The sequence below is a fragment of the Callorhinus ursinus genome, unplaced genomic scaffold, assembly GCF_003265705.2.
Source record: "Callorhinus ursinus isolate GAN/ISIS: 27379988/994484 unplaced genomic scaffold, GSC_fseal_2.0 scaffold34, whole genome shotgun sequence".
In the NCBI taxonomy this organism is placed as follows: Eukaryota; Metazoa; Chordata; class Mammalia; order Carnivora; family Otariidae; genus Callorhinus; species Callorhinus ursinus.
The window spans coordinates 10,010,717-10,028,027 of record NW_027397096.1 but is presented as its reverse complement, the minus strand read 5'-3'; the positions used below and the strand labels follow the sequence as shown (position 1 = coordinate 10,028,027).

Sequence of the window (17,311 nt, the reverse complement as noted above, 5' to 3'; positions counted from 1 at the left end):
TTTTGTGAAGGGCAACAACACTCAAGACTGCAAAAGCACAAGATCCAGAGAGAGGATCCAAACAGGAAGGAATCCTACATGAACTCCAGAATTGGTAGCTAGTAGAGACAGTGTCACTCTATAAATACCTGCTGGCTGGGAAACTGACAGAGGACTGATGTGATGTTGCTAGCGTACTGAGCCATTTCCTTCTTGATAGACTTCTCCACATTAGGGGGAATACGGCCAGAGACACTGGTCATGATATCTTGCAATTCTAGGAGAGGCAAGGAAGGATCTCTGAGGGTCTTCATCAACCGCTCTACCCAGTCTTTTACCTAAGAAGAAAATAATAAAATAAGATCCAGACAAAATTAACACAATCCCCAAAATAAAGTGGTATCTCTAAATTCAGTACCATACAGTATTTACTGTGAAACTGTAATATAGGCATCCAACACTGCCCTTGTTCTCTGGTTTAAATCCCAATTAAATGTGAAATCAGTAACACAGATAAGAAGCAAGGATTTAAAGACTTCAAATCCCATAAATCAAGGTTTCAGGCTCAACAGCTTTCTTTCGCTCCCTCTAAAAAAATCCTCATGTGACTTTTAATCTATCTTGGAGAACAGGTACCCTATTTGTATATCCTTTCCCCCAAGAGAAGTGATTCATACCCTGCTGCTAAAAAAAGGATCTGGAAGGCAGTATCCATTCATTACGTTGACGAGATTATCCAGGACATAGTGGAACACTCGATGGAGCTTCTCGCCTCTGAGTGCTGTGCTCTGGATCCGTGGCAAACTACCCGTGTGAAGCTCAGCCTGTCAACCCCAATGAGAGATCAAGTCATCCACTACCTTCTATCCAGGTTACACACACACCACTGCAACTTAGATTCATCATTCAAAATCAAGACATCCCTTCATCATACCTGGCTACAAGGAGAGAAGTCAATGGAGGAAGCGTCATGAGGAAATCATAGAATATTAGTATCATAGTAGTTCTTGGCAAAGTCTAGTTCCATAACATTATAGGCACAAATACAAGGCATGAGATCAGAGGAAAGAAAGCTTAAGAAAAGAAAAGCTTAAGGAAACTAAGCACTGAAATAATCTGTCCCCTCCAAACTACCCCGACTGTGTTATCAGCTCTCGGAGAGCAAAATTAAAAGTACCTTCCTACTCACCTGTTGGACCTTGCTGGGGTTGTCCAACTGCATTTTGGCTATTACACAGCCAGGGTCAAGAGCTGCTCCAGGCCGTTTGACATAATGGATACAGCCAGACTCTGCAGCTGTTAAGGTCATTACCATCTTCATCACCTATAATGAAAAATAAATAAAATAGAGTTTACCCTCTCTTTACACAGACGAATGATTTAAAGAGGCTAGTTTTTCCCCTCAACATCTAAGTCATACTATCTCTAATTCAATCCAGAAAAATGAGAAACCTGAAACCTCCAAGAGAGTACAAGGAAAGCAATTAGAAAATCTCTCAGGACCTAGCTTTAGGGATTAGTGACAGCTACTGACATTTCCTGTTTCTAATGTTTAAATTGATTTTGCCATAGTTTGTGTTTTACTTGTTTTATACTTAGAACCGATTAACGATTGAGCCTCCTCATACCCATGGATTTAGGTGCTCGGTCTGTCAACCTAAGATTCCCACACCGAAACCTGAGGGTCATTCTTTACTCCTCTTTCTCCCTTACCCGCCAATTACCAAGCCCAGCCAAGTACCTCTTCTAAGCCTCTCTCAGAAATCTTCCTCTCTTGCCATCTCTTTGATTTAGGCCCTTATCATGTCTGGCCTAGAGTACTTGAAAAACCTCCTCACAGGATTCCCTACCTGCTATACATCTTCAACAAGGTCACTAAGTGCAATCATTCTAGAGCCCAAATCTTGTCATATCACTCTTCTGTGTAAAATCCTCAGGGACTCCTCACTGCCTCCAGGACAGTCTCAGTATCTTAAGGTCTCATAAGGTCCTACATGACCTCAAGTTCTGATGACTTATTTAGCATCTTTGCTTGCCACTTCCCATTTAACCTTAGTCCATTCTCAAGCAATACCATGTGTACTTGCAGTTCCCTAAATATACTATCCTCTCTTCTGTGCCTTTGCACACGCTATTCTTCCCTTTACACATTCACCCTGCCCTTCTTCATCTGGTGTATTACTATCTATCTTTCAAAAGTAAGATCCAAGTCCTCTCTCTTTCAGGAAGTCTTCCCCTACTACCCACTACATCCACCAGCTGCACCCCAATCTGGGTGAAGTGGCCCCCTGCACTCTGTGCTTAGCTCTCTCAGAACTCGTATTTCATTACTTGTCTGTTTTGTGGCCCCACTCCACCTATCATATTTTTTTCTGTATAACCAGCACTTAGCAGGATTCCTGACGTTCAATAAGTGCCATTGTCTAGTATCTATCTTTGGAGGAAGAGACTCCTCATCTGTCAAAGAAAAACTGAGCTTCTTATTTGTTTTTTAAAATTGTGTTCATAAGCCAATAAAACCAATGAATGTTCTTTACTTTCTATTTTCTATTTCTTTTCTGTTACTCTTCAGTCCATCCTAGCAGACTCCTTTCCTACCTTCCCTCCCATGCCCTGAGAGCCCTGTCCCCACCCTGACCTCAATCTCAGCATAGCACTGGCCAGCAAACACATGGCCTCCATCCTCCACAATGTACTGGATTAACTTCCCAGCAGAAGGTGAGCGCAACACCGAAGGGTCATTTTCCTTCTCAAACACACAGGTCTTATTGCCGATTGTGATGCGATACCTAGGAGATAAGTAGGAGTATGTAAGCCAATAAAGCACCTCAGGTTGTAAAAGAGAATGGAAGAATGATGTCAATCTTAAACAAAACAAAAACATAACACACACACCCCCACACACATATGTGCCTACACTCCAAAACTGGAAACTTTATCTTAAATTTTTTATTGTTATGTTAACCACCATACATTACATCATTAATTTTTGATGTAGTGCTCCATGATTCATTGTTTGTGCATAACACCCAGTGCTCCACGCAGAATGTGCCCTCTTTAATACCCATCACCAGGCTAACCCATCCCCCCACCCCCCTCCCCTCTAGAACCCTCAGTTTGTTTTTCAGAGTCCATCGTCTCTCATGGTTCGTCTCCCCCTCCGATCTACTCCCCTTCATTCTTCCCCTCCTACTATCTTCTTTTTTTTTCTTAACATATATTGCATTATTTGAAACTTTATCTATATACACACAGACACAAAGAACACTCATTCCATCTTTGTTGACAATGCAAATAACCAAAACTTCCTTCAATAAGGGTCAGATTAAATAAATTATAGTATACCCATACAATGGAATACTATATGACCATTAAAAATAGACACCTCTACTTAAAAAAAAAAAACATGAAGATGATGATATAACAGCTAACATTTCTTGAACCCTTACTATGTCTCAGGCAATGTTCTAAGCACTTTACATGTGTTAATTCATTTCACTGTCACAACAACACTGAATGATTGGTGTTGAACAGTCTATAATCTATGTTAAAGGAAAAAAATAAAGTGCAGAACAGTATCTAAAGGTTATTTTTACTTGTGGATGTATCCACAAGAAAAACACAGTATGTACATATATATTGTATATACATATAAAATTCCTGCAAAAATAAATAAACCGTTAACAGTGGTTGCTTAAAGAGAGAGGAACTTATTTTTCATTGTCTACTCTGGAGTGGCAGAGAGACAATGTTTTTAACTGTAAACACTTTCGTACACTTGAAATTTTTAAGTACATATATTATTCTTTTTATTTAAAAAAGAATACCCAAAAAGACCTTGAAAAAGCCCCAGAGCTACTGACTACTGAGAGGGAAGTTGACTCAATGACCAGCAAGTGGCCCTCACACAGGCCCTTACCTATCCACTTCCTCCTTCATGTAGGTGGTATAACTGCTGCCATCATAGGATAGGAGCAGCCCTCCATCGCTCAACCGATGCACATCTACTTCTACGCACGAACCATTCATGATCACCACATAGGAGTTGGGGGACTGCCGAGTCACCTGCAGGGAGTGAGAACCAGAAGGGACAAGTCAGTGTGTCCCTTCCAGGTGGGGCCCCATAAATAATTACTTCCAAAATATAGGAAAGAAAGATCTCTCGGAGAAGAAGGTGCTCTTAGCATCAGTGTGTATGGGCAGGACTCAGTACTGCTGCAGGCTCATAGGGCAACCTTCGATGCTTTTCCCTAGCCTGGTTGTTCTCGGACTCCTTTATGTCTTGGCTGCCTTTGTCATACTAAAGAACACTAAAACATTTTCATAGAAACATCAAATACTGCTTCAGGCTACGGACACAAATAATGACTATAAATTCACTAATACCCTGCCCTGCAGTAAACCAAACATTTCTCCCATCTCTGGACCTAAAGAAAGCAAGCTAACAAAGAAAGACAAAAAGTAAGGTGTAGTCTTCAGTGGGATCCAGCATACCTTAAGTACATATTTGACTCCCCCATAGATAAGTTCAACATCTACTGTATTCAGAAGTGTATGTGCAGGAAGGACTTGACCCCTGAAAGAACAACGTGAGTCACATTTACTTCTAGAAAGTTCCAGAAGTTTATAAGGAAATCTCAAAGGTTATTAATGGTAGCACTTTTTAGAATATCAAGACTGGAAACAACCTAAAGGACCATCAGTAAAGGACTGACACATAAATTATGAAAAAGTCCTATAATGAAATATTATACAGTCATTAAAAAGAAAGAGGAAGGCTTTTATGTATATATTTTTTAGTTTACTTATTGATAATCTCTATACCCAATGTGGGGCTTGAACTCACAACCCCGAGATCAAGAATTGCATTCTCTACTGACTGAACCAGCCAGGCACCCAGAAAGATGGAGGCTTTTATGTACTAATACGAAATACTCTCCAAAACATACTGTTAAGTGAAAAAAAGCAAGTGGAATTGTGAACAGTTTCAGAATATGCTACCATTTGTATTTTTAAAAAATAAGGGGTGGGAAGAAATAAATATTACGTGTATATGCTTATATAAATTTACAATATGTCTGGAAGGTTAGAGAAGAAACTGGTAACATGGGTTGACTACAGGGAAAAAAACCAGGTGGTCAAAGAAGGAAACTTTTCACTATCTACCTTTTTGTGCCTTTTGAAATTTGAACAATGTGAATATATTACTCGTTATTAAAAATAAATAAAATTAAAACTTAAAAAAAAAGAGAAATGCCCCAGTAAAATCAACCCCCATCTACTGCTATCAACTGGGACTTCATTTGGGATAGAGTAAAAGAAAAAAAAAAAAAGGTCATAGGCCATAGCTGGGTTCAAGGGAAAGGGAAGGATATCGCCAAGGAGGGAAACATTATCAAGAAAGACTTTTGACAAGAGAAAGAGGGAGTGAGTGATAAAGCAAGTGAGGCAAGATGTTAATAACTGGTCAATGTGGACAGAGAATACAGAGAAGCTGTTCGTACTATTCATGCCACTCTTCTTTAAATCAAATTATTTCAAAATACAAGTTTTAAAAACAGAGGCGCCTAAGTGGCTCAGTCATTAAGCATCTGCCTTCGGCTCAGGTCATGATCCCAGGGGCCTGGGATCAAGCCCTACATCGGGCTCCCTGCTCGGCAGGAAGCCTGCTTCTCCCTCTCCCTCTCCCACTGCTTGTGGGCTCTTTCTCTCTGTCAAATAAATAAATAAAATCTTTAATCAATCAATCAATAAAAATAATTAACATTAAAAAGGTGGAGGGAAGTTTGCAGAGGAGATTACGTGTGACACATTTGTACACTAGGAGGGAATCCATTTAACTAGATTAGAGATGGTAAGGAACAGATATAAGTGAAACTGGACTGGTAAAAAGGGGCCAAAGTATATAGGGAGTTGAAAGTCACATTGAGGGATTTAGATTTAATGCACAAGGGTAATGTGAGCTGCTGAAGGTTTTAGTGCATGAAAGCAACACAATGAAAGATATTTATCGTTAAGACTTGAATGTGCAATCTCAGTTCAATTTTTAAAACTTTGTTTCTTCCTTTCAGACACCTTAAAAGAAAGCTTATATAAGTCTAACAACACAGAAGGAAATAAAGTGCCTGTGATTAAAGTGCTTTAAAATGATTAGCCCCTCAGACCATTCCTCCAGGGACTCAAAGACAGAGCTTAGTCTCTAGAACCAGAGTCAGAAATTGGTTTAGCCCCATCATATAGTCTGATCCTCTAGTTGCCAGACTCATGAGGTCATCTTGAATATCAGCCTCAATTATGAATTTCTGAAAGGTATTGCAGGCAATATATGAAATATTCAGGGTTTGATTCTAGAGAGAAACACCAGATTTTCATCACTGGGCAGGGGGTTAGAGAGATTTCATGCTTGTACAGGACAGAATGCTTATTTTAGCTGGATTTGTTTTTAAAAAGCAACCCATTCTGGGGCACCTGGATGGCTGTCAGTTGAGCGTCCAAATCTTGGTTTAGGCTCAGGTCACGATCTCAGGGTTGTGAGATCGAGCCCCAAGATGGGCTCTGCACTTAGCAGGAGTCTGCTTGAGATTCTCTCCCTCTCTCTGCTCCCCGCACCCCGCTTGTTCTCTCTCAAATAAATAAATCTTAAAAAAAAAAAACAAACCCTCCCACATCTTTTTCCTCCCCCACCTCCGTGATCACTGAATAACAGGTAGCACTCACAAACTTCCAGGAATAGAGAGAAGAATAAATGGATCTTCAAACCAGGACTACTGGTTAACGTGCCTATAACAAACAAAGCCTACCTTTCTAAGGAGTGAAGGAAATTAGAGATGCTATTCCGTAGGCTGACATCTGCCACGTGGAGAGCCCCACATACAACTCCCAACATGGTGTCAGGTCGCTCTGCCTAAAAGAAAGAAAAAGAAGGCAGATCAAAAGCATGGTCACTTAGCACCATGGCTCCTCAATTTAAATCAGGTCCAAATTTGCTCTGAAGAAACAGCTAGCATTGAGAATCTCCATCCTTATTATTCAACTAATATTTGAGATAAAAACATATTTATTTTTAGAAATTGAATAGAGGCAAGGGCACCTGGGTGGCACAGTCGGTTAAGTGTCTGACTCTTCCTTTCAGCTCAGATCATGATCTCAGGGTCATGAGATTGCGCCCCACATTGGGCTCCGCGCTCAGTCTGGAGTCTGCTTGAGATTCTCTCTCCAACTCCCTGCCCCTCCCACTTGTGCTCTCTCTCTAAAATGAATAAATCTTTTTTTAATTAAGATTTTCTTTATTTATTTGACAGAGAGAGAGAGACAGTGAGAGAGGGAACAGAAGCAGGGGAGCAGAAGAGAGAAAAGCAGGCTCCCCACTGAGCAGGGAGTCTGAAGCGGGCCTCAATCCCAGGATCCTAGGATCATGCCCTGAGCCGAAGGCAGGCACTTAATGACTGAGCCACCCAGGCGCCCCTGAATACATCTTTAAAAAAAAAAATAAGAATTTGAATAAAGGCTTCATTTGAATTGAGATGAAAAAATACATTTCTCTCTACTCTCCCTAAGATTTCCACTGAGCCCATCAAAGAGGAGTTCAAAAACAAGATTTTGTCATAAATAAAATCAAAAAGGTATAAGGATCTGGCTACTGTTAATCTCAAAGAAAAATGGTATATCAAAATTTGGATCTTCAGATAATTTAGATGAGTCTAATGATTTTATACAAAATTTTATTTAGAATAGCCCAGTGATTCAGAAACAAGGGGTAACTGCTGATTTAAATGAGACCCCTCTCATCAGCACTTGGTAGACGGATGTAAAAGTTGGTAATCTGAAGCTGACTTAACATCAAATGAGGACAGAAGTATTTCAATCCCTGGATGCCTCTCTTCAAATACACTACAGGAAGTAATATGAGAACCCATAAAATGACCAGGTAACACAGGCATGAGGACTCTCCAGTGCTAAAATTACACTGACTCCTAGATTTTTTCCAAGTAGATCAAGCATCATTTACATTAGAATCAAATACATTTTCTCTAGTGACATGGACTGATCACACCACAACTCTGTAAAAACCCGATTCCCAAAGCTGTTTGGCAAATGGGGAAATACACACCTGTACTTTCTCTGCTATCAGTCTGTCCAGCCAGCCAGTGTCAATTCTATTCAACTGAAAGCTTTCAGTCTCCAACAATTTGATGAGGTATTCAACTGTAGTTCGAAAGTCACCCCGAATAGACAGCTCCTTCAAAGCCACCACCATGTTTCTGGGAGAACAGAAACCGATCTGTTTTAGCAGCAAACATTTCATGTTTTTCAATCATTTTAAAAAAATCATTTCAATCCTTTGGAGTTGTGGGAGGGAAGGGAGAGACAGTTCCACAAAAAAATGAGGGTGCACATGTACGTGTGCTCATTCATGTGCATTCCAGACAGGAGAATCTGTAAGTCAGTAAACTTAGGAGTTCTGACTGATATTACCATAAGAGCATAAGCAAATCACGGGTATTTTATTACAGAGTACAGAACGAATTATGTGCAAACCATCCTCAGTTTTCACTTATGGGGTTTCTATCATTCCTAACTAGGATTAGGGTATAATTCTCCCCTCCTTACACGTTATTTTTTTAAAGTATATTTTACATATAATAAAATATACTTAAGTATACTGTTCAGTAACATTTTGACCAATGCTGATACCTTAATTAGGTTCCCATACACTGAGGCAACTGGCTGGGTATAATCAGTTATCGGCCTGACCTTGCATGTGAGAGTGCTTTTTTAAGCTGCATTTTAGACATCTGTGGAAGGAATTGCTCATTACTTTTGTTATTTCCCAATTATGTGTGAAATGATCTAATTTTAACAAAATTTCAAATACTTAAGTTTTTTCCTGTATATTTCTGCCCAGTGTCTATCTTCCACAGGGCACATCCTTCCCTCCACAAATATTTAATTAGGCACCTCACAGACTCAAGACACACACTAGACTCATAAGGGAAAGAGAATATAGATACAATAACTGCTTTCAAAAGATATGGCAGAATATCATAAATGTCAGTAGAGATATAAGCAAAGTGCTGGAGTAGTTTTAGGAAGGGAGAGCCTCCCTATGGTTCCATGAAGAATGTGGAATCTAACATGGGAAAAAAATATAGGTGGGATTATGATTATGACAGGAATATCATTCCAGGGATGCCTGGGTGGCTCAGTCAGTTAAGTGTCTGCCTTCGGCTCAGGTCATGATCCCAGGGTCCTGGGATCGAGCCCCACATCGGGCTCCCTGCTCGGCTGGGAGCCCGCTTCTCCCTCTCCTTCCCGTTCATGCTCTCTTCTTGCTATCTCTGTCTCTGTCTCTCTCTCTCAAATAAATAAATAAAATCTAAAAAAAAAAAAAAGGAATATCATTCCAATGGTCCAGGTATTCCCTCAGCTAGAACATTATTCTGTTTCTCACCTCTATCGCCCTCTCCACACCCTCTTGGCCTGGCTTATTCCTAAATGCTTCTCAGCTGTCAGTCTAGATGTCACGTCCTTCTGGGAAACCTTCCCTGACCCTCTCTAGACTGAATCCACTGATTCAGCTATATGTTCCTGGAACACATTTATGTAACCCCACTATCATAAACAAAATTTGTTACATTGAGTTTTGTCAGTTACTGCCTATCTTCCTGTGGACTATAATATTCCATTAAGACACAGACTCTATCTGGGTCCACCTTATATTGCCATCACAGATACTAAAAAATATCTGATGAATGTACTGAATGAAAGAATGGACAGGGGTGCCTGGGTGGCTGAGTTGGTTAAGCGTCTGCCTTCAGCTCAGGTTATGATTCCGGGGTCCTGGGATCGAGCCCCATGTCTGACTCCCTGCTCCGTGGAGAGCCTGCTTCTCCCTCTCCCTCTGCCTGCCATTCTGCCTACTTGTGCTCTCTTTCTCTCTGTCAAATAAATAAATAAAATCTTTTAAAAAAAATGGACAGAGGAAATAGCAACAAAGGGAAAGAGGAACAAAAACATGGGTCATGTTCAGGAAACATTATGATTGAAGCAGAGGATATGAGGACGGGAACCAGTGGCAAAGTCCCTTATTGAACAAATATTGACTGAGCATGTACTATGTCCAGGGGAAACAGCAGCAACAAGGCACACACAGTCCTGTTCTTGTGGTATTTGGATTACCAGCATTATGGGAAATAATGCTGAAAATGGGGATTGAGGCTATTCTGGAGGACAAGAATATGAACACCAAGCTGAAGAATATAGATCTAATGTTATGCAGAGAGGAGACATGAACTGAGTTGAAGAATGAACTTCTGGCATGTTGTCAAGAAGCAAGCTTATTATAGAGACCATATATATTTTTTAAAGATTTGATTTATTTATTCACCCTAGTGAGACAGAGCGTGTACTCAAGTGTGTGCACGTGTGGGAAGGTGGGTGGGGGGGAACAGAGGGGGAGGGAGAGGGAAGGAATCTCAAGCAGACTCCCCGCCAAGCACACTGAGTGACACGGGGCTTGATCGCAAGACCCTGAGATCATGACCTGAGCTGAAACCAAGAGTCAGACACTCAACTAACTGAGCCGCCCAGGCGCCCCTGAAACCATACTTTTTATATGCTAAAAGTTAACCCTAGTTAGATTTACACTGCAGAGGAATGTACAGATTAGATCTGAAGGTAAGGAGCAAGGCTTCTAAACCAGATTAGAGGATGTGGCCTATAGGAAATACTCAGCAGTCTCCTTAATTAGGACTGTACATCTAAATGCCAACAGACGCCCCTCTGGGAATGTAAATGAGTGAGGCAGAATGGGTGGGGGCTGGATGAACAAGAGAGTTCATGTTTCCTCTAAGCATCAGCCACACAAAGCTTCAGTTAACTTTTGCCAAGTGGAGTATAAAACCAGTGTTGTCATTATCATCCCATTTTTTTAAAAAAAGATTTTATTGGGGTGCCTGGGTGGCTCAGTCATTAAACGTCTGCCTTCAGCTCAGGTCATGATCCCGGGGTCCTGGGATCAAGCCCCGCCTTGGTCTCCCTGCTCCGCGGGAAGCCTGCTTCTCCCTCTCCCACTCCCCCTGCTTGTGTTCCCTCTCTCACTGTCTCTCCCTCTCTGTCAAATAAATAAATCTCTCCCTCCGTCTGCCACTCCCCATGCTTGTGCTCGCGATCTCTCTCTGATAAATAAATTAAAAAAATCTTGGGGTGCCTGGGTGGCTGAATCGTTAAGCGTCTGCCTTCGGCTCAGGTCATGATCCCAGGGTCCTGGGAATGAGCCCCGCATTGAGCTCCCTGCTCGGCAGGAAGCCTGCTTCTCACTCTCCCACTCCCCCTGCTTGTGTTCCCTCTCTCGCTGTGTCTCTCTCTGTCATATACATAAATAAAATCTGTAAAATAAATAAATAAATAAAATCTTTAAAAAAAGAAAGGAGACAAAAAATAGAAAGCACTAGTTCAATTTTTGATAGATATTCTAAAATATCTGAAGTGTAAAATTACCTCCTGAGAGCCCTACTTTTCAGGCAAGCAGAATTTCTTTTAATATTTTATGTTTAATTAAGATAAATAAAATAAAAATTAATATTCAATATTTATGTTTAAAAGAATATTAATAACACGATATAGCAGTTATATGTGTACAAGCTGTGTGTATATTTCATAGTACGCTGACGACTCTTATGTAAACAATGTGAACAGTTCCCTTATGTCGTTTTCATGTAACAAGCAGCTTAACTTTATTATTTTAAATGGCTGTAGGACATTTACAACCATACCTTTATTTTGATAACAAATAGCAGATCTTATCTATGATATTATACCCTGCTAAGCTCTTGGTCAAGAATCTACCTCCCCGGGGGAGGGAGCAAGATGGCGGAAGAGTAGGAGACCTGGATTTCATCTGGTCTCAGGAATTCAGCGGGATAGGGATCAAACCATTCTGAACACCTACGAACTCAACAAGAGATCGAAGAAAAGAATAGCAAAAACTCTCTGAACAGAAAAGCGACCACTTTCTGGAAGGTAGGACGTTCGGAGAAGTGAATCTGAGGTGATATTCGGGACGATAGACGGCGAGGGACGGGGCCTCTGTTGGCCGCTTCCGGCAAGTGTAGAGCCACGGAGCACAAAATCGGAACTTTTAGAAGTCGACTCCGCGGAGGAATGTCGCTCCAGTGGCTAAGCAGAGGGTGGAACCCTCGCCGGACAGTGTGGTCTCAGGACCCTCGGGGTCACAAAAAGACCGGGGGTGCCTGAGTGAGGCAGAGCTCCTGGGTATCAGAGCGGGGAAGCCGGCTGCAGAGATGGAGCCGAAGTCTGGGCTCTCAGCTCGGGGCTGCCATAAACCGTGACCATGGTACAGTTGTGCCACTGCTCCTCCAGCACGGACCCAACAAGCGGCAGATCTGGGGTGACTCCCCTTCCTCCCCCGGGAGGAGCGGCACACCAGCGCACCGCAGGGATCTGCAGGGTTTGGAGACTCCACATGGCGTCGTGTGCCAGAGATAGAAATGCTCGGTCACAGGCCAAGTGAGCACGGAGTGCGGCCGGAGACCGGGGAGACGGGAGTGACTGCTTTTCTCTGGGGGTGCACTGAGGAGTGGGGCCCCAAGTTCTTGGCTCCTCCGGGCAGAGATTGGGAGGCCACCATTTTCACTCTCTTCCTCCAAAGCTGTACCGAGAGCTTGCAGGGAACAAAAGCTCCCGAGAGCAAACCCGAGCAGATTGCTTAGCTGGGGCGGGCAAGGACAGGGCAATTCCGCCTCCAGCAAAGACATCTGGGAACCACGGCAAGAGGCCCCTCCCCCAGAAGATCAGCACGAACAGCCAGCCAAAACCAAGTTTACTGATCAATGAGAACAGAAGAACTCCAGGGCTAGGGGAATATTGCACATAGAATTCATGGCTTTTTTACCATGATTCATTAGTCTTTCAAAGTTAATTTTTTTAACTATCTTTTTTTTTTTTGAATTTCTCTTTTTCCCCTTTTCAACCAACATCTGATCAATCCCTTTTTTAAAAAAAATTTTTTTTATTTTTCATTTTTAGAGTCATATTCTATCCCTTCATAGTAGTTACCCTTATTTTTGGCATATGTATATATAAGTTGTACTCTCTTTAAAATTTTGACAGTTTCTTCTAACATACCAAATATACCCTAAATCTCTAGTGTATGGCTTTGTTCTAGTCTCCTGCCTGATCACATTCTCTCCCTTTTTTTTCCTTTCTTTCTTTTTCTTTTTAATTCTCTTCTTTATTTTTTCAAACACCTTCTTATCAATTCCTTTTTAAAATTTTTTAATAATTTTAATCTTTACAGTCATATTCCATCCCTTCATCATATCAACTCCTATTTTCTACATATTTAAGTCTTTATTTCTTTAAAATTTTAGGAGGCACTTTCTTCTAACAGACCAAAATACACCCAAAATCTAGTGTGTGGCACCAATTTATGCACCAGCCTGATCATATTTGATCATGTTCTGGTTTGGTTGTTTTATTCTGTTTTTGTTTCTTTCTTTTTCTTTTTCTTTTTTTTTTTCTTTCTTTTTTCTTGCTTTCCCTTTCTTTTCCCCTGGTTTCAGGTTTTTTTCTGATTTGTTTAGAGTATATTTTCTGGGGACATTGTTAACTTGTTAGCATTTTGTTCTCTCATTCATCTATTCTCCTCTGGACAAAATGACAAGATGAAAAAAATCACCTCAACAAAAAGAACAAGAGGTAGTACCGTCTGCCACGGACCTACTCGATACAGACATTAGTACAATGTCGGACCTAGAGTTCAGAATCATGATTTTAAAGACACTAGCTGGGCTTGAAAAAAGCATGGAAGTTATTAGAGAAACCCTTTCTGGAGAAATAAAAGAACTAAAATCTAACCAAGTCGAAATCAAAAAGGCTATTAATGAGGTGCAATCAAAAATGGGGGCACTAACTGCTAGGATAAATGAGGCAGAAGACAGAATTAGTGATATAGAAGACCAAATGATGAAAAATAAAGAAGCTGAGAAAAAGAGAGATAAACAACTACTGGATCATGACGGCAGAATTCAAGAGATAAGTGATATGATAAGATGAAACATTAGAATAATTGGGATCCCAGAAGAAGAAGAAAGAGAGAGAGGGGCAGAAGGTATATTGGAGCAAATTATAGCAGAGAACTTCCCTAATGTTGGGAAGGAAACAGGCAACAAAATCCAGGAGGAACAGAGAACCCCTCTCAAAATCAATAAAAATAGGTCAACACCCCAACATCTAATAGTAAAACTTATGAGTCTCAGAGACAGAGAAAATCCTGAAAGCAGCTCGGGAGAAGAGATATGTAACCTATAAAGGCAGAAACATTAGACTGGTAACAGACCTATCCACAGAGACCTGGCAGGCCAGAAAGGACTAGCATGATATCTTCAGAGCACTAAACGAGAAAAATATGCAGCCAAGAATACTATATATACTATATCCAGCTAGGCTCTCATTGAAAATTGAAGGAGAGATAAAAACCTTCCAGGACAAAAAAAAAACTAAAGGAATTTGCAAACACGAAACCAGCCCTCCAAGAAATATTGAAAGGGGTCCTCTAAGCAAAGAGAGAACCTAAAAGCAGCATAGACCAGAAAGGAACACAGACAACATACAGTAACAGTCACCTTACAGACAATACAATGGCACTAACTTCCTATATTTCAATAGTTACCCTGAATGTAAATGGGCTAAATGCCCCAATCAAAAGACACAGGCTATCAGATTGGATTAAAAAACAAGACCCATCCATATGCTGTCTGCAAGAGACTCATTTTAGACCCAAAGACACCCCCAGATTGAAAGTGAGGGGGTGGAAAACCATTTACCATGCTAATGGACACCAAAAGAAAGCTGGGGTGGCAATCCTTATATCAGACAAATTAGATTTTAAATCAAAGACTGTAGTAAGAGATGAGGAAGGACACTATATCCTACTAAAAGGGTCTATCCAACAAGAAGATCTAACAATTGTAAATATCTATGCCCCGAACATGGGAGCAGCCAATTATATAAGGCAATTAATAACAAAAGCAAAGAAACACACTGACAACAATACAATAAGAGTGGGGGACTTTAACACCCCCTGATTGAAATGGACAGATCATCTAAGCAAAAGATCAACAAGGAAATAAAGACTTTAAATGACACACTGGACCAAATGGACTTCACAGACATATTCACAACATTCCATCCCAAAGCAACGGCATACACATTCTTCTCTAATGCCCATGGAACATTCTCCAGAATAGATCACATCCTAGGTCACAAATCAGGTCTCCACCGGTACCAAAAGACTGGGATTATTGCCTGCATATTTTCAGACCACAATGCTTTGAAACTAGAACTCAATCACAAGAGGAAAGTCGGAAAGAACTCCAATGCATGGAGGCTAAAGAGCATCCTACTAAAGAATGAATGGGTCAACCAGGAAATTAAAGAAGAATTAAAAAACTTCATGGAAATCAATGAAAATGAAAACACAACTGTTCAAAATCTTTGGGATACACCAAAGGCAGTCCTGAGAGGAAAGTATATAGCAATACAAGCCTTTCTCAAGAAACAAGAAACGTCTCAAATACACAACCTAACCCTACACCTAAAGGAGCTAGAGAAAAAACAGCAAATAAAGCCTAAACCCAGCAGGAAAAAAGAAATCATAAAGATCAGAGCAGAAATCAATGAAATAGAAACCAAAAGAACCGTAGAACAGATCAACGAAACTAGGAGCTGGTTCTTTGAAAGAATTCACAAGATTGATAAACCCCTGGCCAGACTTATCAAAAAGAAAAATGACCCAAATCAATAAAATCATGAATGAAAGAGGAGAGATCACAACCAACACCAAAGAAATACAAACAATTATAAGAGCATATTATGAGCAACTCTATGCCAGAAAATTAGATAACTTGGAAGAAATGGAGGCATTCCTAGAGATGTATCAACTACTAAAATTCAACCAGGAAGAAATAGAAAACCCGAACAGACCTATAATCACTAAGGAAATTGAAGCAGTTACCAAAAATCTCCCAACAAATAAAAGCCCAGGGCCAGATGGCTTCCCAGGGGAATTCTATCAGACATTTCAAGAAGAATTAATTATCTATTCTCCTGAAACTGTTCCAAAAAATAGAAATGGAAGGAAAATTTCCAGATACATTTTATGAGGCCACCATTACCTTGATCCCAAAACCAAAGACCCCATCAAAAAGGAGAATTACAGACCAATATCCTTGATGAACATGGATGCAAAAATTCTCACCAAAATACTAGCCAACAGGATCCAACAGTACATTAAAAGGATTATTCACCATGACCATATGGGATTTATCCCTGGGCTGCAAGGCTGGTTCAACATTCGTAAATCAATCAACATGATACAATACATTAACAAGAGAAAGAACAAGAATCATAGGATCCTCTCAATAGATGCAGAAAAAGCATTTGACAAAGTACAGCATGCTTTCTTGATCAAAACTCTTCAGAGTATAGGGATAGAGGGTACATACCTCAATATCATAAAAACCATCTATGAAAAACCTACAGCCAATATCATTCTCAATGGGGAAAAACTGAGAGCTTTCCCCCTAAGGTCAGGAACGCAGCAGGGATGTCCACTCTCACCACTGCTATTCAACATAGTATTAGAAGTCCTAGCCACAGCAATCAGACAACAAAAAGAAATCAAAGGCATCCAAATCGGCAAAGAGGAAGTCAAACTCTCACTCTTTGCAGATGATATGATACTGTATGTGGAAAACCCAAAAGACTCCACCCCAAAACTGCTAGAACTCACACAGGAATTCAGTAAAGTGGCAGGATATAAAATCAATGCACAGAAATCAGTGGCATTCCTATACACCAACAACAAGACAGAAGAGAGACAAATGAAGGAGTCGATCCAATTTACAATTGCACCCAAAACCATAAGATACCTAGGAATAAATCTAATCAAAGAGGCAAAGGATCTGTACTCAGAAAACTATAAAATACTCATGAAAGAAACTGAGGAAGACACAAAGAAATGGAAAAACGTTTCATGCTCATGGATTGGAAGAACAAACATTGTGAAGATGTCAAAGCCACCTAGAGCAATCTACACATTCAATGCAATCCCCATCAAAATACCATCCACTTTTTTCAAAGAAATGGAACAAATAATCCTAAAATTTGTATGGAACCAGAAAAGACCCAGAATAGCCAGAGGAATATTGAAAAAGAAAAGCAAAGCTGGCGGCATCACAATTCCGGACTTCCAGCTCTATTACAAAGCTGTCATCATCAAGACAGTATGGTACTGGCACAAAAACAGACA

General features: G+C 40.5%; 1 protein-coding gene across 11 annotated transcripts in view; it reads right to left on the bottom strand.

Annotated features, from left to right (window-relative positions):
• ACACA (acetyl-CoA carboxylase alpha) overlaps positions 1 to 17,311 on the bottom strand; it is a 294,702-nt gene that overhangs the window by 148,468 nt on the left and 128,923 nt on the right. For all 11 annotated transcript variants that reach the window (XM_073879472.1, XM_073879476.1, XM_073879473.1 and 8 more), the window contains 8 exons: positions 8,090 to 8,240; positions 6,780 to 6,883; positions 4,474 to 4,555; positions 3,899 to 4,044; positions 2,618 to 2,768; positions 1,169 to 1,303; positions 657 to 803; positions 129 to 317 (listed from right to left, as the gene is read on the bottom strand). In XM_073879472.1, coding sequence (XP_073735573.1) covers positions 129 to 317; positions 657 to 803; positions 1,169 to 1,303; positions 2,618 to 2,768; positions 3,899 to 4,044; positions 4,474 to 4,555; positions 6,780 to 6,883; positions 8,090 to 8,240 — 1,105 coding nt within the window. The remainder of the gene's footprint in view (positions 1 to 128; positions 318 to 656; positions 804 to 1,168; positions 1,304 to 2,617; positions 2,769 to 3,898; positions 4,045 to 4,473; positions 4,556 to 6,779; positions 6,884 to 8,089; positions 8,241 to 17,311) is intronic.